Source organism: Corvus moneduloides, chromosome 29 (assembly GCF_009650955.1).
Source record: "Corvus moneduloides isolate bCorMon1 chromosome 29, bCorMon1.pri, whole genome shotgun sequence".
NCBI classification, from domain to species: Eukaryota; Metazoa; Chordata; class Aves; order Passeriformes; family Corvidae; genus Corvus; species Corvus moneduloides.
The window spans coordinates 2,645,265-2,665,068 of NC_045504.1; the positions used below are offsets into that span (position 1 = coordinate 2,645,265).

General features: G+C 55.5%; 2 protein-coding genes across 2 annotated transcripts; both read left to right on the plus strand.

The window, feature by feature from the left end:
- Positions 1-536: 536 nt before the first annotated feature.
- LOC116436360 lies at positions 537-2,579 on the plus strand. The gene is made up of 3 exons (XM_032093393.1): positions 537-585; positions 1,060-1,205; positions 1,708-2,579. Exons 1-3 carry the CDS (start codon positions 537-539, stop codon positions 2,440-2,442), a joined length of 930 nt encoding a protein of 309 aa, XP_031949284.1. The 3' UTR covers positions 2,443-2,579.
- A 6,806-nt stretch (positions 2,580-9,385) lies between these two features.
- On the plus strand, positions 9,386-18,145 carry TCHH (trichohyalin). The gene is made up of 5 exons (XM_032093394.1): positions 9,386-9,467; positions 10,442-10,601; positions 11,410-13,824; positions 15,544-15,674; positions 16,011-18,145. The coding sequence occupies exons 2-5, from the start codon at positions 10,464-10,466 to the stop codon at positions 17,587-17,589; spliced, it is 4,263 nt and encodes a 1,420-aa protein (XP_031949285.1). The 5' UTR covers positions 9,386-9,467; positions 10,442-10,463; the 3' UTR covers positions 17,590-18,145.
- The last annotated feature ends 1,659 nt before the right edge of the window (positions 18,146-19,804 follow it).

The following is a 19,804-nucleotide window of genomic DNA, read 5'->3' on the forward strand; positions in this document are numbered from 1 at the left end:
TTCGGGCTGATTTTTGTGCCCATTTCTGGTGCCAGGAGGTCACACCCCGACCAAGAAAGTGACAAACTTCACGCAGCCGTCGCAGCTCGGAGACGCCGTTTTCTCCCCGCGGAAAAGTTGTCCCTGCCTGGAAAAGAAGGAAGAGAGCCCCAACCAGTTCCCGTGAGACATCAAAGAGTCTGGAATTCCTCCTCTGCTCGCTGCCACCCCGCCCGGAGTCAGCCGGTGACACAACCAGGGACAGGAGTGACTCGCACCGGAGGCGAGGCCGTTTTCCACCCGGAGACCAAGGGCAGGTTTGGGCTCTTCTTCCTCCAAATTTGAGTATCCAGTGTGGGGATTTGTGGTTATTTCCTGGAAATCAACAAATTTGCGATTCGTGACCTCTTGGGTTGGGAGTTTGCTGCTGATCACAGGAAAAATTTCCTCCTTTTCTTGCTTTTCTGTTCAAACTGCCCAAAAAGAGCTTTTCTTGCTCAAATCTGCTCTCAGCCAAATGATTCCAATGATTTCCCAACGTTTTTTGGGGGGGCGGAATGGCGACAGATTTGATTCACGTTCTCAGGTTTATGCATTTCAAGCTGGGTAGAATTCAGCTGGTTTTGGGTAAAATGAGGGGAAAAGGGTGGTGGTCACTCCTCCGGTCACCTGCCTGCTCTTCACTCATCCCTCACGAGGACAACGCCACCGTCACGACAACGGAGACGGGATTTGAGTCAGAACTTCGGAAAACATCACGAGACGAGCGGTGACGGAAGAGTTTCCAGCAGCTCCGTGAAAAAAAAACAGGACAGAAAAAGGTCAGGCGTGGCTAAAAATAAACGAATTCCCCAAATCCCACATCCCATCCTGCCCCTAATGGACCTCGTGAGGTGTTGGGCTGGAGGATGTTGGAGCATCCCAAAAACCTGCCCCGTGACCAGGTGATTACTGAAGAGCCGGCCCGGAATCCACTCATTTCCCAAATTCCTCCCTGGCGTCTGCGGGGCCACGTGAATTCCCGAGCTCCAGGTCCGGCTCCAGCCACGGAAATAGGCGTTTTCCATTAAAAATAATTAGGCAAATCACCCCTGGCGGGGCAGAGGCGGAGCGAGGCCGTGGGGAGCTCTGGGGTGCCTGGGGCTCCCCGGCTCCAGAGGCCCGGGAACACACCAGGCACATCCCGGGATTACTCGGCCACGTCTGCGCTGCTGATCCCGGCCCAGGTGAGTCTCCCTGGGATCCTACAAATCCTGGTGTTTGTTTTCTGGAATAGATTCCAGGGGAAGCTGGAAAAGGGGGATTTACGGCTCTCAATTTCCTCGGGGATAAAGGTTTCAAAGGGTAAAAATCTTCCGTCGTGCTGGCTCGGCTGTCATTCCAGAATTCCCATGGACCCTCTGGAAAATTCCTGTTGTCCCAGCACTGGGTTTAGAGGGATAAAACCCCATCCTGCCAGGAGATCCAGGACCCATTCCAAACAACTGGAAAAGGGAAAAACAACTGGAGAAGGGGAGGGAGCTGCTTGGAATTGATGAACCCGAAAACGTGAATCAAAGCTGTTGTTATCGCAAAAAAAATGCTGGCAAATTGTTGGAATTGTTTGGCTGAGAGCAGATTTTAATAAGAAAAGCTGCGTTTGGGACTTTGAAGAGGAAAGAGAAGAACTGAGGAATGTTTTCCTGGTTTTTCAGGGCATTAGGTGTGAAATTGTTCTTTTTCTTCCAGGTCTCTGTGGCAGAGATGAATTCCCAGTGCCCGCCCTGTTCCTGCCTGGAAGAGGCCACCCAGAGCAATCCCTGCTCTCCCTGTGCCGTGGAGCAGAATTCCCAGGCGGATCCCTGCCCGTGCCAGGATGTTTGTCCCTCCTGTCCCTGTGACCCCCCTCAGATCCCGCTCGGGGTCACCTCCCCGTCCCTCCCCACAGACGCTGGGACTTGCGTGGAAGCCGATCCCGTGAAAACCCTGAGCTCGGGAGAGGAACCCTTCACCATCGAGACCCCCGGCATGTGCGTGATGACGTTCCCGCTCCAGAAATCCATCCTGACCGTGGAGCTGTGCTCCCTGGACACCCCGGAGACCTTCCCGCTGTGCCAGGAGGAGCGTTGTGTCACCGAAACAGCCGGGACCTGCCTGGAAAACCTGGAAAAGCTCTCCCAGGAGCTCCCTGTCACAGCTCTGGAGCCCTGCACCCTCGAGGTGCTGGAGTTGGGCGCGGAGGAGCCCTGCCAGGCTCAGGGAGCGATCCTGGGGGATCCCTGCGCATCCCAAAGCGGGATTTCCACGGATCCATGTGCATCCACGGGGCCGTGCCAGTCCCAGGGACTTGAGGACGCCGGAGATCCCAAGGACAGCAGATCCCAAACGTCCCCACGGACCCCGTTCCGCCTCAACTCCTGCACTTCCAGCATCGTGGAGCGCTGCCTTTCCCGCTGCCAGAGCTGGTTCCGGGGCAAAAAATAGGATTGGGATCGGTGGGAGAAAGGAAAGAGGGTCCCGGCCCTGCTCGGGTGAGTCTCAGCTTCCCAGAAAAGTTACAAAAGAGAGGAAATTGCTTCATGTGAAATAAAAAAAAACCCAAAAAGCTGCTTTTCAATCAATCATCTCTTAATTACTCTCTCATTTTCATTGCCTAACGAGAAGTGCAATAAATAATGGGAAAAGATTCCCGGTGGGAATTGCAGCCAGGGCCCTGTTTCGTCACCTGCTGCCTTTTGGCTTCCCACGGACGAACGAGGAGGTTCAGAGCCCGCCTTCCTCCAGCTACGGCTTTGTTGTTCCGTGCTTTATCCTCCTTCCCAATGGCTTTTCCCATTAAAATGATGGGAATACTGAGGAAAGCAAATTTTCCTCGGAAATAGAACTCAAGGAGCTCCTTCCCCATGGAGGAGGATTTTTTTAGGGAATTCTGAGCTGGATCTGAGTTTGGGGAGCACCAGCAGCACCCCAGGGCTGGCGCTGCTCCTTTTGGGGATTTTTTGGGAAGCTCATCCTGGAGCCGGAATCCAGCCTGGAATCCACATTTTCCTGGGATGAGTCCCCAGCTCCAGACACTCCTCCAGGCATGGAGAATTCCAGTTAAACCAGTGGCTCCCACTGTTCCAAAGGCTCAGAACCCCTCAGAACCCCCAGGGGAGGTGGATTTTGTCCGGGGGCTCCGTTGGGAGCTCCAAAATCCAGAAGGAATGGATAAGAAACTTCTGGGAATGTTTGGGAAGTGTCAGAGCCCATCCCAGCTCCCATCCCGGTGTCACCAGCCAGAAATGCCGCTGGAAAACTGGGCAGGCCACTGGGAGAACTGGTAGGGCCTGGATTCCACAGTCCCCTGTGTCCAGCAGGGGAGAGCTGCTCCCTCCTTCCTGCCCCAGCGGCTTCATCCAGGTCTGTCCTGGTTTCCATGGAATTAGGAGAGATTCCGCGTTTTCCTGAACCGCTGTGATAAATCTGCTTCCGAAGGGAAGGTCGGGATTTGAGAGCAGGAACGGGGAGTCCTTAAGTTTTGGGAAATCTGGGCTAAAGATGAAAAGAAATCCAGCTGGGGACTTGGATGGGAAACTCCCGAAAAATGGGGTTAAAACATCCCGAAGAATTGGGGGAAAAGATCCCGAGGAATTGGGGGAAAGATCCCAAGGAATTGGGGGAAAGATCCCGAGGAATTGGGAGAAAAGACCCCGAGGAATTGGGGGAAAAGATCCCAAGGAATTCGGGGAAAGATCCCGAGGAATTGGGGGGAAAGATCCCAAGGAATTAGGGGAAAGATCCCGAGGAATTGAGGGAAAAGATCCCGAGGAACTGGGGGAAAAGATCCCGAGGAACTGGGGGAAAAGATCCCAAGGAATTGGGGGAAAGATCCCAAGGAATTGGGGGAAAAGATCCCGAGGAATTGAGGGGAAAGATCCCGAGGAATTGAGGGGAAAGATCCCAAGGAATTGGGGGAAAGATCCCAAGGAATTGGGGGAAAAGATCCCAAGGAATTGAGGGGAAAGATCCCGAGGAATGGAATTCAAACCTCCCAAGGAATTGGGGGAAAATACCCCAAGGAACTGGGGGAAAAGATCCTGAGGGTTTGGGATTCAAACCTCCCGAGGATTTGGGATCCAAACCTCCCGAGGAATCGGGATTCAAACCTCCCAAGGAATGGGAAAATGATCAAAAGGGAGCACGGAAAAATCCTGCCCTCGCCAGGAGGATCGGGGAAGGATCGGGATAATCCAAGGGATCTGTGAGTTTGGGGGTCGGAACGCACGGAAAGGGTTTAATTAACTCCTCCCTAATTATCATTCATGATCCTTGGATTTATTAAAAGCGTCTCAAAGCAAGGAAAGGATCCTCAAAAGCCTTGCTGGGAGCCGGGATAGGATTCCCTGATGTGAATTGTGGGATTATTCAAATCCGGAGAATTCGAGGGGAGCCCCGGAATTCAATTATCCCGGCAGGAATATGCAAAATAGCCTCATTAACATGGAAAAAAAAGCGGGATTAGGGGAATTTTTGACACTTCTTAACATCACCGGGAATTAGGGACAGCGGGAAGAGCTCGGGGAAAAAAGGAAGGATTTTATTCCAATTATTTAATTCCTGATAATCACGGAGATGGGGGGATGAAACTCCCTGCGGAATGGGAAAGTTTGGGAATCTGTGTTGGGATGAGGCAAAAAGAGGAAGAAAAGGCGGGATTTGGGGTGAATTCCCGCAGCTCTCAGCAGGGAAGAGGGGAGGAAACAGGGAAAAATGGCAAAGGAATGTTGGGAAAGGGAAAACATGGATAAAACCTGCAAAAATAGGGATAAAACTGGTGCTAATATGGATAAAACGGTCAAAAACATGGTTAAAAGCTGTAATAATAATAAATAAAAACCCCCAAAAGAAAATTTTTTTTAAAAAGAATAAAATATTTAAAAATCTATAAAATCTATAAAATCTATAGAATTTATAAACTATATTAAATATAAAAAATATATTAAAAATAAAATACATAAAATACATAAAATATAAAAATATATAAAATATAGAAAATATATAAAAATATAAATATATAAAATATATAAAATATATAAATATATAAAATATATTAAAATATAAATATACAAAACATATAACATCTATTTAATAGATTAAATAGATTAAATAGATTAAATAGATTAGATATATTAAATATTTAAAAAATATAAAATCGACTTTCCTGAGCCATTTAGGGCTGGGGGGGCGCTCCCAGTTCTCCCAGTGGCTCCCAGTCCAGCGACCCCACCCAGGGCAGTGGGAGCCGCTCGAGGAATTCCAGCCCTTTTCCCCCGCCTGCCTCAGTTTCCCCGCGTGCTGAAGGGGTGGCGGCAGCTCCCCTGCCCCATCCCAAATCCCAAATCCCAAATCCCAAATCTCAAATCCGCGCGTGGGCTCCGGGACATTCCCGGGGATGCCAGTCCCGCTCCCGGTGCCACTTGGTGGCACTGTGGGAGAAGATTTCGCTGCTCGATGCCGGATCCAGGAGAATTCCAGGAGCCTCCGGGTTGGGAAAGAGCTCCAGGATCAGCGAGTCCAAGCTGGGATCGATCCCCTCTTGGTCACCCAGAGGAACCTTCAGGGATCCCTCCAGGGATCCTCCAGGGATGGCCGCTCCAACCTTCCCTGGGCAGCCCCTCCCAAGGCCTGGCCGCCCTTTCCAGGAGGGATTTTCCCAAATATCCACCCTGAGCCTCCCCTGGCACAGCTCGAGGCCGTTCCCTCTTGTGCTGGCCCCGTTCCCTGCGATCAGATCCCAAATCCCCCCTGGAAGAGCCCCAAATTCCCCCTGGATCCCCCTTTTCTTTGGGATGAGCCCCCCCAGCTCCCTCAGGATTCTCCATTCCCTTCTCCTGCTGCTCCAGCCCCGTCCCTATTTCCCTGGCCCCGCTCCAGCCCCCCGGACCAGGCACGGTTCCCATCCCAACATCCTCATTCCTCTCCCTTTGTTTCCTCTCCCTTCCCACCCTCCTCTCACCAAACCCGTTCCCAGCCCCGGGCGTGGCTCCGGCATCGCCTGAACCCCAATCCCAGGGTGGTAAAAATACCCCAAAATTACCAAAATAACCAAAATAACCTTTCCTGCCCCATTCCTGCCAGAGGCGTCCACGGGCAGGGCCGGCTGTGAAGGATCAGGAATTAATTCCAGAGAAATTCCTCATTAACGAGAAAGGCAAACACCCTCACGGGGAACAATTCCTTCCCAATATCCCACCTCAATTCGCCACCATTCCCTGGGCTGCTTTGGATGGGATATTTGGGATAAATCCTTCCCTGGCCCAGGTGATTCCATGGATTCCCCATCCCTGGGACAGTCCCAGGCCAGGCTGGAGCCCCCTGGGATGGTGGCAGGTGTCCCTTGGACTTTTAAGGATCTTCAAGGTCCTTCCAACCCAAACCATTCCAGGATTCCCTGGGCTGCTTTGGATGGGATATTTGGGATAAATCCTTCCCCGGCCCAGGTGATTCCATGGATTCCCCATCCCTGGGACAGTCCCAGGCCAGGTTGGAGCCACCTGGGACAGGAGAAGTTGTCCCACCCTCAGTTCAGCTCGGCCTGTCCAGGTCCTGGGACACTTTTCCAGCCGGGACGTGGATCGATGCCAGGGGATGGGCAGTGGGATGAGGTCAGCGGGGTTCATGACGGGGTTGGGACCACCAGGACTCCTCATCCCGCACGGAGAGCGCTGCTCATCCTGTTTGTTCCCATCCCGATGCCTCTCTTGTCCCCTATCAGCGCCGTCGGGGCCTGACCGACGTCCCCACGCCTCGCCTGAGGTCGGTGACACGCAGGACACGGAGCCCTCGGTGGCACATCCGACGTCACCCTCGGAGACGGCCCCGAATCCCACAACTGCCTCAGCGCTGAATCAGAAACCCCAAACCAGAAACCGGCCCCGGAGCTCCCATCATCCCAAAAGGATTTGGGGTTCCAAGCGTGCCGCTGTCAAAATTCCCTGGATGGGGCCCAAAGGGGTGGAATTTCGGAGCAAGGATGAGTTCGGAGGGGTCTCGGCTGTGGACGCGTGAGGGGAGGGTCGGGAATTCCATCATCCCCTGCCTTGTTTCACCTAAAATATTCCTCAAAGCGTTTCTGGATGTTTTCCAGAAAATTCGAGAGTTTTCCAGGAAATTCCATTAAAAACCATCTCGGTTTGAGGTTGGTCCAATGGGATTTTGCTTTGTACCAGCATCAGTTTGGTTATCCCAGACAGAGATGGGAATGGGCACGGATTTGGGGAGGAATCATGGAATTCTGGACTGGTTTGGGTTGGAAGGGACGTCAAAAACCTCCACTTCCATGAGCACGGACACCTCCCACCATCCCAGGTGGCTCCAGGCTGGCCTGGAGGACACTTCCAGGGACGAGGAATCCATGGAATAACCCGGGCCAGGCCCTCACAGGGAACAATTCCTTCCCAAAATCCCACCCGAATTCCCCTTCTGTCACCCTGACCCCATTCCCTGTGTCCTGTCCCTGCAGTTCCTCAGGAAAAGTCCCTCTCCAGCTTCTCGGAGCCCCTGAAGATCCTGGAGGTGCTGTGGGGTCTCCAAAGGCTCAACATTCCCAACATTCCCAGCCTGGATCCATAGGGAAGCTTCTCCAGCCCCTTGGATGCACTTTATGGCTTCCTCTGGCCTTGCTCCAACAATTCCACATCCCTTTTATTTTGGGGACACCAGAACCGGGCACAGAATTCCCGGTGGGATCCCACCAGAGCAGAGCAGAGGGGGAGAATCCCCTTCCTCACCCTCCTGCCCAAGTTCCTTTGGATCCATCCCAAAGGACGGGGGGGATTCTGCTCATGGGGACTCAGGAAAAGCTTTCTTGGGGAAAACCCAGCTGGAAAAGGGGGTTCAGTTCTGCCAGGACGTGCCAGGAGCCTCGTCCGGGGAGTGTCAGCAAATCCCAGGAAAGCTCTCCCGAGGTGAGGGACCTTTTCCAAGGAGGATTCCCGAGGCTCCCGCACGGCCCCGGCCCTTGGGGTGGGGACTCCAGACAGTTACAGGCCACCAAACCCCCCCTCATTTGCATAATCACCCCAAATCCACCCCAAAATTACAGCGTCCCAAGGGTGTCATTATCACCCAGGTGGGGCCTAATTTGCACCCGGCGTAATTTAATCCCCAAAAAAAAAAAAAAAGCCCGAAAATGAATGTTGGGGAGCATCCCTGGGCTGAGTGTCCCCAGGGTGTCACCAGCCGTAATTAATTGGGCTCCTACACCCAGGATGAGCCACTCTCCGAAGGCTGCGGGACGAGTTCCTGCTCCGTGATGGCCCCGTCACCTCGTCCCCCCTCCAAACCCCAAAATCCAGGCTCTGGAATATTCCTGATTTCCTCCAAGAGTTCCTGGGGAAGAAAGGAATCGTTCATTAATTTGCTGTTGGAAGATTCAATTAAAAAAAAAAAGAGGAAGATTGGGAGGTAATTACAGCCCGAGGGCAGCCGAAGGAAATCCAACATTAATCGACCTCTCAGCAGAGGCTTCTGCTTTTATTTTTAATTAAAATCAAGGAAAGTTGAAATTAAAATTGCCCAATTAATATTGGAAGTTCCATCATGATTTTTCTCAACGAAAAAGGCATGAATTAATTAAAATTTTCTTGTTCAAAAATCCCTTGAAAAATTCATTTCATCATTTGAAAATGGTTGGGGTTAGTTTGTTTATTCGTACTTGGATAATATGGCCAAAAGTCTCATTAATAAGAAGCAAAAATAAGAATAAAACTCTACAAGGATGTCCCACGAACGCAAAATCAGGAGGATTTGGGCATCTCACCCAGATTTTAGTGCCGAAATCTTTTTCCCTTTGCCTGATCCAAACCCCAGCGACCTCAGGCTCGAAATTCCAAAGGAAATGCACAAAAAAAGAGACAAAAATCCCCTGTGGACCAAAATTGTGGGACCAATTTTGTGGATCATAAAGATCTCGGCTGACCCCGATCTGCTCATCCTGAGCTCTGTTACCATCAGCACTTAAATTTTCATTTTAATGTATTGAATTCATTAATTTGATTTGTTTGATTCGTTTAATTTAATTGTTTTCATTTCATTAATTTCATTAATTTAATGTAAATATGAATCCCTATTTTTATGTGGCTTCGCGTGCCTTAACGACACAAAATCCCACCCACCACACAAATATTTACATTCGACTCCACCCTCCCTTTACGCTCTGGAGCCCTTCCAGATTTACCCCAAAAGTCCCAAACTCGACCATCAAAGGATTTTCCAGCCAGGATTTTCCAGGATTAGGCGGAACCGGCCTGAAGTGCCGCTGCTATTTCGGGGTGAAAATGATAGGGAAGGGTTGATAAAGCCAAATAACCCGTTTGGGACTGGGCTTGGCCGAGGATGAATCAGGACAACGTCCACAGAGGGTGGCTCCTCTCCAACCCCAACGGGGACCCTATAAAAGCAGCCCGGTCCTCCCCTCGCTCCGCACAGCTTCCCAGGAATCCCGCTCCATCCCGCCGGTGACTTGGGTGAGTGGCTCCCTCGGGAATATTCCCTCTGTTGGCAATGTTGGTGTTCCTCTGGGATTCCTGGTGGATGGGAGAGTCGTTCCCGGTGCTCTTTGGGAATATGGAGGGGTCTCTCCCTGTTGGAATTGTTGGCTTGGGTTGGGTTTTCCGTGTGGAGAAGTTTGGGGACTTCCTTGGGTGCGGGGTCAGCTCCTGGCTGGAGTTTGAAGCCATTGGAGAAATGGCTCCTTTTCCATGGAAGTCCCGGGGTTTCCGTGGGGCACGGAGAGCTCGTGTGCCCGGGCACGTTCCGGAGGCGGGAAGGCGGGCACGGCGCAGCTTCCCGGGATCAGATGGGGCACTGATGTTCCCGATAAGAGGCTTGGGGATCCCACAGGGAAGCAAGGAGGGAAGGAGGAGGCTTTGGAGGTTTCCAGGAGGAGCTTTTGAGGTCTCTGCCCCCAGATCTTGTCTCGGGCTGGGTTAAAGCTCCTCTCACCGGGATCACAGGGACGGATCCTGGAAACATCAGGAGGTGCTGGAATGAGGCCAGGGGAAGCCATGGAGATGCTCCAAGGGCTGGGGAAAGGCTGGGAGAGCTGGAAGGGTTCACCCGGAGAGGAGAAGCTCCAGGGAGACCTTAGAGACCGCCCAGGGGTTCCTGGACAGCAGAGGGGTTGGTTTGGGTGATCCTTAGGGTCCATTCCAAGGCAATATTCCATGGGGTAACCCCACGGGGCAGGATCTTGGGGCACCTCTTGAGTCACCACCGGCGGCTCCCTCCCCACCATCCACCACCGCATCCCCATCATCATTCCCGCTCCAACGTCACCCAAACACGTCAGTGGGGAAGCCGGAGGCCACTCCCCATCCCACTAAAACCCTGGAATGTGTTCCCAGCTCTCCGGGGATGTGGAGCCAGCCCGACCCCGGGAATTCTCCTCTCTCTTCCCAAGGAAATCCCCCGTCCCTTGGTCTGCTCCTGTCCTTTCCAGGCTCGCTCGCATCTGCAGGAGGATGTCCCCGTTCTTGGACAGCATCGCCACCATCGTCAGCGTCTTCCAGCAACACGCCCGGGGAGATGGGGACGGCTCCGGCCTCAGCCGCGGGACGATGAGAGAGCTCATCCAGAGGGAGTTCGCAGATGCCCTCGTGGTGAGCACTGCGGGAAAGGGTTGGGATGTGGGAACGGCAAAATCTCCTCTGGAAATGGGATGGGGAGGGTTCCACCAAAGGGGAGCCACAGTCGGGTTCCTTTGTGCCGGAGAAGGGAATGGAGAGTCCTGAGGGAGCTGGGGGGGCTCATCCTGGAGAAAAGGGGGATCCAGGGGGAATTTGGGGCTCTTCCAGGGGGGATTTGGGATCTGATCACAGGGAACGGGGCCAGCACAAGAGGGAACAGCCTCGAGCTGTGCCAGGAGAGGCTCAGGGTTTTGGGAAAATTTGGGAAAATCCCTCCTGGAAAGGGCGGCCAGGCCTTGGGAGGGGCTGCCCAGGGAGGGTTGGAGTGGCCATCCCTGGAGGTGTCCGAGGGATCCCTGGATGTTGGAGCGGGTGATTGGTCCCAGATTGGACTCGATGATCTTGGAGTTCTTTTCCCACCTCAGGGATCCTGGGATTCTACAACTGCTCCCACAACTCTTCCAACCCATTTTGCCATGAAAAAATGAGCAAAAGCCAGGGAATGAACTGGGGGAGGTGTGGGTTTTCCTTCCTGGATAGGAAGGGAATTTATCCTGTGGAAGGAGAAATCTCAAAAAGGAAAGAGCTGCTCAGCTGCAGCCAGGGAACAACCAGGAAAATGGAGAACAAATTCCCAGAGCTCAGCTGGTGCTGAGCTCTAAAAGTGAAATTGTGAGAGAAGGAAGGAGAATTCCTGCAATTCTTCCCATTTCTTCATTTCTCCCACAAGGGTCAGGAAGACAAAAATCCCCCTTTTTCCCCCCGTGTTTTTTCCCTGCAGAAGCCACACGACCCTCAGACCATCGAGAAGATCCTGCAGTTCCTGGAGTGGGACGGGGACGGGGACATCGATTTTAACGAGTTCCTCCTCTTGGTGTTCCGGGTGGCCAAGTGCTGCTTCTGGTTCCTGCCGAGGGCACCGTTCCTGGTGCAGAGGACAAAGGTCCCGACTGGCACAAAATCCCTCCGGGAGCCAGAAATCAAGAGCAGAGGGAACCACTGGCAGCTCCAGGAGGAGGAGGAACAAGAAACCCGGGAGAGGAATCGTGACCGGCCCTGTGAAGTTGAGCTGCAACGAGACCCCAGGGTCGGGGAGATGGAAATCTCAAAGGGAACAAGGAGGGATCAGCAGGAACGTCGCACACGGAGCAGGAGCGACGCGGAACCAAGCAGGGAGCCGGGGGAGCCGATCCCTCAGGAATACCAGGAACGGAGCCAAGAGCCGTGTGAGCAGCGGGAGAGCCGGAGAAGGCGGCAGCCCCCGGAGCCGGACAGACGAGGAGAGAGGAGAGATCGGGAGGGGTTCCAGGAGGAAGAACTGGCAGACGTGAGGATCGGCAGGCAACGCCATGAACCCCAACCACGGCCGGACCGGTGGAGCCGCCAGGATCTGGGGAGTGATGAAAGAACCCAGCAGCCACGAGGAGCTGATGGAGGAGGTGACAACCGGCCACGGGAACCCGAATCGCTGCGGGAAGAGAGGAGCCGCCACCGCTGGCGTGAGCTGGAACAAAGAGAGCTGGAAGGGAGAAGCCGCCGGGCAGCTGAGCCGGAATGTCCGGAGTCCAGGCGGCCACATCAGACATTCCTGGAGGAACCGTTAGAGATCGACCTCGGGGAGTGTGAGAGAGCGGAGCCAGTGGAACGCGGCTACAGACAGAGAACAAAGCGGGAACGGGAGCTGGAATCGGCAGAAAGGGAAAGGGAGATCCAGGAGGAGCTGGAGAGGGAAGAAAGAGACGATCCCAGAAGAAAAGGGAGAATGAGAGAGAGGAGGGTGGATCAGGAACAGGAGCTGGAGCTGGAGCTGGAGGGATCTGAGCGCCGCGGCTGCCGGACACAGGAAATAGAGGAAGAGGAGGCCACCATCAGCCAGAGAGAGACACGGGAGAGACGTGAAATTCGTGAGGCTGAAGCTGATGGAAGGAGACAAAGAGAAACTCTGAGGTACGAAAGGGAGAGGGAGAGCAGAGCTGCAGCTGCAGAAGCCGACGTCAAAGTGCGCCGTGAGATCCGGGAACGGGAAACACGAGAGGAGCTGGGAAGGAGGGAACGACCCCGTGAGTGTGAAGAAGAAGCAGAACCAGAGAAGAGAATTGTCCGTGGGAGAGAGAGGGAAGAGGCCGTGAGGGAGAGGAGAATCCATCGGGATCGGGAGCTGGAGCTGGAGGGCTCTGAGCGCCGGACACGGGAAAGGGAGGAAGAAGTGGCCGCCATCAGCCAGAGAGAGACACGGGAGAGACGTGAGCGTGAAATTCGTGAACTCGAAGATGATGGAAGGAGACAAAGAGAAACTCTGAGGTACGAAAGGAGAAGAGAGACCTCAGTGGCAGCTGCAGAAGCCGACGTCAAAGTGCGCCGTGAGATCCGGGAACGAGGTGAGGAGCCAAGAAGAGAGCGACCCCGTGAGTGCGAAGAAGAAGCAGAACCAGAGAGGAGAATTGTCCGTGGGAGAGAGAGGGAAGAGGCTGTGAGGGAGAGGAGAATCCATCGGGATCGGGAGCTGGAGCTGGAGGGCTCTGAGCGCCGGACACGGGAAAGGGAGGAACGAGAGGCTGTGATCGACCAGAGAGAGACACGGGAGAGACGTGAGCGTGAAATTCGTGAACTCGAAGATGATGGAAGGAGACAAAGAGAAACTCTGAGGTACGAAAGGGAGAGGGAGAGCAGAGCTGCAGCTGCAGAAGCCGATGTCAAAGTGCGCCGGGAGATCCGGGAACGGGAACCACGAGAGGAGCTGGGAAGGAGGGAACGACCCCGTGAGTGTGAGGAGGAAGAGAGGAGGATTTGCCCCAGAAGAGAGAGGGAAGAGGCCGTGAGGGAGAGGAGAATCCATCGGGATCGGGAGCTGGAGCTGGAGGGCTCTGAGCGCCGGACACGGGAAAGGGAGGAAGAAGTGGCCGCCATCAGCCAGAGAGAGACACGGGAGAGACGCGAGCGTGAAATTCGTGAGGCTGAAGATGATGGAAGGAGACAAAGAGAAACTCTGAGGTACGAACGAGAGACAGAGACCTCAGTGGCAGCTGCAGAAGCCGACGTCAAAGTGTGCCGTGAGATCCGGGAACCACGAGAGGAGCTGGGAAGGAGGGAACGACCCCGTGAGTGTGAAGAAGAAAGACTGACTTGCCCCAGAAGAGAGAGGGAAGAGCCCCTGAGAGAGAGGAGAATCCATCGGGATCGGGAGCTGGAGCTGGAGGGCTCTGAGCGCCGGACACGGGAAAGGGAGGAAGAAGTGGCCGCCATCAGCCAGAGAGAGACACGGGAGAGACGTGAGCGTGAAATTCGTGAACTCGAAGATGATGGAAGGAGAGAACGAGAATCAGTGAGGTACGAAAGGAGAAGAGAGACCTCAGTGGCAGCTGCAGAAGTCGACGTCAAAGTGCGCCGTGAGATCCGGGAACCACGAGAGGAGCTGGGAAGGAGGGAACGACCCCGTGAGTGTGAGGAGGAAGAGAGGAGGATTTGCCCCAGAAGAGAGAGGGAAGAGGCTGTGAGGGAGAGGAGAATCCATCGGGATCGGGAGCTGGAGCTGGAGGGCTCTGAGCACCGGACACGGGAAAGGGAGGAACGAGAGGCTGTGATCGACCAGAGAGAGACACGGGAGAGACGTGAGCGTGAAATTCGTGAGGCTGAAGCTGATGGAAGGAGACAAAGAGAAACTCTGAGGTACGAAAGGAGAAGAGAGACCTCAGTGGCAGCTGCAGAAGCCGACGTCAAAGTGCGCCGTGAGATCCGGGAACGAGGTGAGGAGCCAAGAAGAGAGCGACCCCATGAGTGCGAAGAAGAAGCAGAACCAGAGAGGAGAATTGTCCGTGGGAGAGAGAGGGAAGAGGCCGTGAGGGAGAGGAGAATCCATCGGGAACGGGAGCTGGAGCTGGAGGGCTCTGAGCGCCAGACACGGGAAAGGGAGGAACGAGAGGCTGTGATCGACCAGAGAGAGACACGGGAGAGACGTGAGCGTGAAATTCGTGAGGCTGAAGCTGATGGAAGGAGACAAAGAGAAACTCTGAGGTACGAAAGGGAGAGGGAGAGCAGAGCTGCAGCTGCAGAAGCCGACGTCAAAGTGCGCCGTGAGATCCGGGAACGGGAACCACGAGAGGAGCTGGGAAGGAGGGAACGACCCCGTGAGTGTGAAGAAGAAAGACCGACTTGCCCCAGAAGAGAGAGGGAAGAGCCCCTGAGAGAGAGGAGAATCCATCGGGAACGGGAGCTGGAGCTGGAGGGCTCTGAGCGCCGGACACGGGAAAGGGAGGAACGAGAGGCTGTGATCGACCAGAGAGAGACACGGGAGAGACGTGAAATTCGTGAACTCGAAGATGATGGAAGGAGACAAAGAGAAACTCTGAGGTACGAAAGGAGAAGAGAGACCTCAGTGGCAGCTGCAGAAGCCGACGTCAAAGTGCGCGGTGAGATCCGGGAACGAGGTGAGGAGCCAAGAAGAGAGCGACCCCGTGAGTGCGAAGAAGAAGCAGAACCAGAGAGGAGAATTGTCCGTGGGAGAGAGAGGGAAGAGGCCGTGAGGGAGAGGAGAATCCATCGGGATCGGGAGCTGGAGCTGGAGGGCTCTGAGCGCCGGACATGGGAAAGGGAGGAAGAAGTGGCCGCCATCAGCCAGAGAGAGACACGGGAGAGACGTGAGCGTGAAATTCGTGAACTCGAAGATGATGGAAGGAGACAAAGAGAAACTCTGAGGTACGAAAGGGAGAGGGAGAGCAGAGCTGCAGCTGCAGAAGCCGACGTCAAAGTGCGCCGTGAGATCCGGGAACGGGAACCACAAGAGGAGCTGGGAAGGAGGGAACGACCCCATGAGTGCGAAGAAGAAGCAGAACCAGAGAGGAGAATTGTCCGTGGGAGAGAGAGGGAAGAGGCCGTGAGGGAGAGGAGAATCCATCGGGAACGGGAGCTGGAGCTGGAGGGCTCTGAGCGCCGGACACGGGAAAGGGAGGAACGAGAGGCAGTGATCGACCAGAGAGAGACACGGGAGAGACGTGAGCGTGAAATTCGTGAGGCTGAAGATGATGGAAGGAGACAAAGAGAAACTCTGAGGTACAAAAGGGAGAGGGAGAGCAGAGCTGCAGCTGCAGAAGCCGACGTCAAAGTGCGCCGTGAGATCTGGGAACCACGAGAGGAGCTGGGAAGGAGGGAACGACCCCGTGAGTGTGAAGAAGAAAGACTGACTTGCCCCAGAAGAGAGAGGGAAGAGCCCCTGAGAGAGAGGAGAATCCATCAGGATCGGGAGCTGGAGCTGGAGGGCTCTGAGCGCCGGACACGGGAAAGGGAGGAACGAGAGGCTGTGATCGACCAGAGAGAGACACGGGAGAGACGTGAGCGTGAAATTCGTGAGGCTGAAGCTGATGGAAGGAGAGAACGAGAATCAGTGAGGTACGAAAGGAGAAGAGAGACCTCAGTGGCAGCTGCAGAAGCCGACGTCAAAGTGCGCCGTGAGATCCGGGAACGAGGTGAGGAGCCAAGAAGAGAGCGACCCCGTGAGTGCGAAGAAGAAGCAGAACCAGAGAGGAGAATTGTCCGTGGGAGAGAGAGGGAAGAGGCCGTGAGGGAGAGGAGAATCCATCGGGAACGGGAGCTGGAGCTGGAGGGCTCTGAGCGCCGCAGCCGCCGGACACGGGAAAGGGAGGAACGAGAGGCTGTGATCGACCAGAGAGAGACACGGGAGAGACGTGAGCGTGAAATTCGTGAACTCGAAGATGATGGAAGGAGACAAAGAGAAACTCTGAGGTACGAAAGGAGAAGAGAGACCTCCGTGGCAGCTGCAGAAGCCGACGTCAAAGTGCGCCGTGAGATCCGGGAACGGGAACCACGAGAGGAGCTGGGAAGGAGGGAACAACCCCGTGAGTGCGAAGAAGAAGCAGAACCAGAGAGGAGAATTGTCCGTGGGAGAGAGAGGGAAGAGGCCGTGAGGGAGAGGAGAATCCATCGGGAGCTGGAGCTGGAGGGCTCTGAGCGCCGCAGCCGCCGGACACGGGAAAGAGAGGAAGAAGTGACCACCACTGACCAGAGAGAGACACGGGAGGAGATCAGACTGGAGGTCCTGGAGGAGGAAGAAGAGGAAGAGGAGACGGAGCAGGGCCAGTGCCTGTACCAGACCCTGGACGTGGACACCGGAGATCTCTGCCCGCCAGGACAGGAGGTGCCCGTCAGTGACCTCAGGGTCCGGTACATCCCCGCTGACCCCGATGTCCGGCCCGAGGTCCGGGTGCTGCCCGATCCCGTTGAGCCCCAGACCGTCGCCTACTTGGTCCACGTGATCCAGAACCTGGATGACCCCAAGGCCACCACCTACGAGATCGTGTGCCAGCAGCCCGGCCAGCGGGGCCGGCCCGTGCGCGTCAGGACCTGCTCCGTGTCCCCGCGGCCACCGAGTGACCGCAGGGGCCACCCCGAGCCGCCAGCCAGAGAAACGGGGAGGGCTGAGGCGCCACCTTCCAAATCCCGGGAAATCTCCGAGGATCTGGATGAGCCCCGGGAAAGATCTGGAAAAGAGGTGAAGGACGGAGCTCTCCGGGATCCCGCTGAGCCGGAGGCTGCGAAAGGCGAGCGAGTGAAATCCAAGGAGATCCGGAGGCGCCCCGAGATCCCTGAGGAGCAGCAGGATCAGCCCCAGGGAGAGGGATCCCAGAAAACCCCACGGGAGCCCGGATCCGGCTGCCAGGGGAGAGAGCGGGAGGACGGCAAGGCCAAGAGCTGCCCCGCGGCTCCGGAGCCTCAGGAATCTCGGGATCCGGAGCGGAGAGATCCCGGAGAGAGCCGGGCCCGCAGAGAGGGAATCCAGGAGGATCTGGAGGATCCTGATCTGGGTAAGAGCTGCCAGGAGGAATCCAGGGAGAGGAGCCCCCAGGAATCCGGTGATTCCCAGGTTTCTTGGGAAGGTGGCACCAAGCAGGGCCAGGATTCCTCGCAGGAGGCCCCGAATCGCTCCAGGGATGAATCCAAGACATCCTGAGGGGAATCCACCTCTCCCTGGAGCCTCTCCAGGTCTTTTTGAGGGTCACTCCTGGCCCCCGTTCCCAGCTCGGGCCCAGGAGTGATGGACTCAAAAGGATTCCGGGGTGTCCAGTGGGGTTTGGGGCTTTTCCCTGGAATTATTCCTCAGCAGGAAGCGAGATCCCCCTGGATCTGGAATTTCCGCCTCCCTGCTGGGTGCGTCCCTCGATATTTAATCACTTTTTCTGCTCTAATTGGAGTCCTTGGGTCCCTCTGTCCTCTTTTGTACCCTGGGCTGTCACTTCAGGTCCCCCCGGCCCCTGGGCTGGGGCTCCTCTCAGCTTCTGCCACGAAACTCCAAAAAAATTCCTGATTTTGGGGCTTGGAAATCCTCGAGGTTGGGAAAAAACGCCACTTTTGTAGCCTTGATTCCAGCAGAATTCCAGCGCCAGGCTCGGGGGTTTGGAGCGGCCGCAGGGTCCTGGTGGTGGGTGGGGGATTCTCCTTCTCCTTTTCCTTTTCCTTCCTTTTTATCGCATGGAAAATGGGAATAAAGAGCTGATTCCTGCACCGGCTCCATGAGTCCCGTTCCGGAGGGCCGGGAGGGCTGGGAGGGGGGCCCAGTTCGGATCACACCTTCCCAGCTGGGATGAGGCATTCCCAGTTCAGCTCACACACTCCCAGTTCAGCCCCCAAACTCCTCCTAATCCCAAATCCCACCAAATCCCCCGTTCCCCATTCCCACATCCCATCCCAGGCTCTCCCAAGGCTCCGTCCTGGCCGAAGCCGCTCCCGGTGCTGTCCCCACATGACAGGGACAGGAACGAGAACAGGAACAGGGATAGGGATGGGAACAGGGACGGGGACAGGGATGGGGACAGGGACAGGGACGGGAACAGGGACGGGAACAGGGATAGGAACAGGAACAGGGACAGGGACAGGAACAGGGATAGGAACAGGGACAGGAACAGGGATAGGAACAGGAACAGGGACGGGAACAGGGACAGGGATAGGAACAGGGATAGGAACAGGGAGCGGAACAAGAATGGGGATGGGGACAGGAACAGGGATAGGGACAGGGACAGGGATAGGGATGGGAACAAGAACGGGGACAGGGACAGGGATAGGAATGGGGACAGGAACAGGGACAGGGATAGGAACAGGGACAGGGATAGGAACAGGGACAGCAACAGGGATGGGGACAGGAACGGGAACAGGGACAGGGACAGGAACAGGGACAAGAACAGGAACAGGGACAGGGACAGGAACAGGGATGGGAATGGGGACAGGGGCAGGAACAGGGACAGGGACACGGCCATGGCTCGGTGACAGGAGCAGGAACAGGAACAAGAACAGGAACAGGGCTCAGTAATGGGGACGGGGCCAGTGACAGGAACACGAACAGGAGCAGGAACAGGAGCACAGCTCGGTGACAGGGCCAGGGCCAGTGACAGGGCCAGGGCCAGGGCTCGGTGACAGGAACAGGAACAGGGCTCAGTAATGGGGCCAGGGACAGGGCTGGGACAAGGGCTCGGTGACAGGAACAGGAACAGGAACAGGAACAGGAACAGGAACAGGAACAGGAACAGGAACAGGAGCAGGAACAGGAGCACAGCTCGGTGATGGGGACAGGGCCAGGGCTCGGTGACAGGAACAGGAACAGGGCTCGGTGATGGGGACAGGGACAGAGACAGGGCTTGGTGACAGGAACAGGAGCAGGAGCAGGAACAGGAACAGGAGCAGGAACAGGAACAGGAACAGGAGCAGGAACAGGAACAGGAACAGGAACAGGAGCAGGAACAGGAACAGGAACCGGGCTCGGTGATGGGGACAGGGCCAGGGCCAGTGACAGGGCCAGGGCCATGGCTCGGTGACAGGAACAGGAGCAGGAGCAGGAGCACGGCTCGGTGCCGGGGCCAGGGCCAGTGGCAGTGCCAGGACCAGTGCCAGGCCCACGGCTCGGTGCCACGGCGTGGCCGCACAGATGGCGGTGTCCGCATCCCGGGCCAGCCGCGTCCCGCCGGGAACATCCCGAATCCCCTGGGATTACCTCTGGCACATCCCCCCCCCCCCCCCTTTTATCCAGGGGGGTCCTCAGGGAGAGGGAAAATCCAATTTTCCAATCCAAGGTTTGGGAAATTCCCTTTGGGATTGTTGGATTGAGGGAAAATCTTTTTTTCCCCCCAAATGTATGGGAAAAACAGGAGTTTGAGGACGGGAAATTGGGAGGAGAA

Excerpts from the sequence above, each read along its gene's own strand:
- TCHH (XM_032093394.1), top strand. The coding sequence starts at position 10,464 with ATGTCCCCGTTCTTGGACAGCATCGCCACCATCGTCAGCGTCTTCCAG. Across the intron at positions 10,602-11,409 it reads AGTTCGCAGATGCCCTCGTG|AAGCCACACGACCCTCAGAC; the intron begins GTGAGCACTGCG and ends TTTTCCCTGCAG. Across the intron at positions 13,825-15,543 it reads ATCGGGAGCTGGAGCTGGAG|GGCTCTGAGCGCCGGACACG; the intron begins GGCTCTGAGCGC and ends CTGGAGCTGGAG.
- LOC116436360 (XM_032093393.1), top strand. The coding sequence starts at position 537 with ATGGCGACAGATTTGATTCACGTTCTCAGGTTTATGCATTTCAAGCTG. Across the intron at positions 586-1,059 it reads GTTTATGCATTTCAAGCTGG|GCAAATCACCCCTGGCGGGG; the intron begins GTAGAATTCAGC and ends AAAAATAATTAG. Across the intron at positions 1,206-1,707 it reads CGCTGCTGATCCCGGCCCAG|GTCTCTGTGGCAGAGATGAA; the intron begins GTGAGTCTCCCT and ends TTTTTCTTCCAG.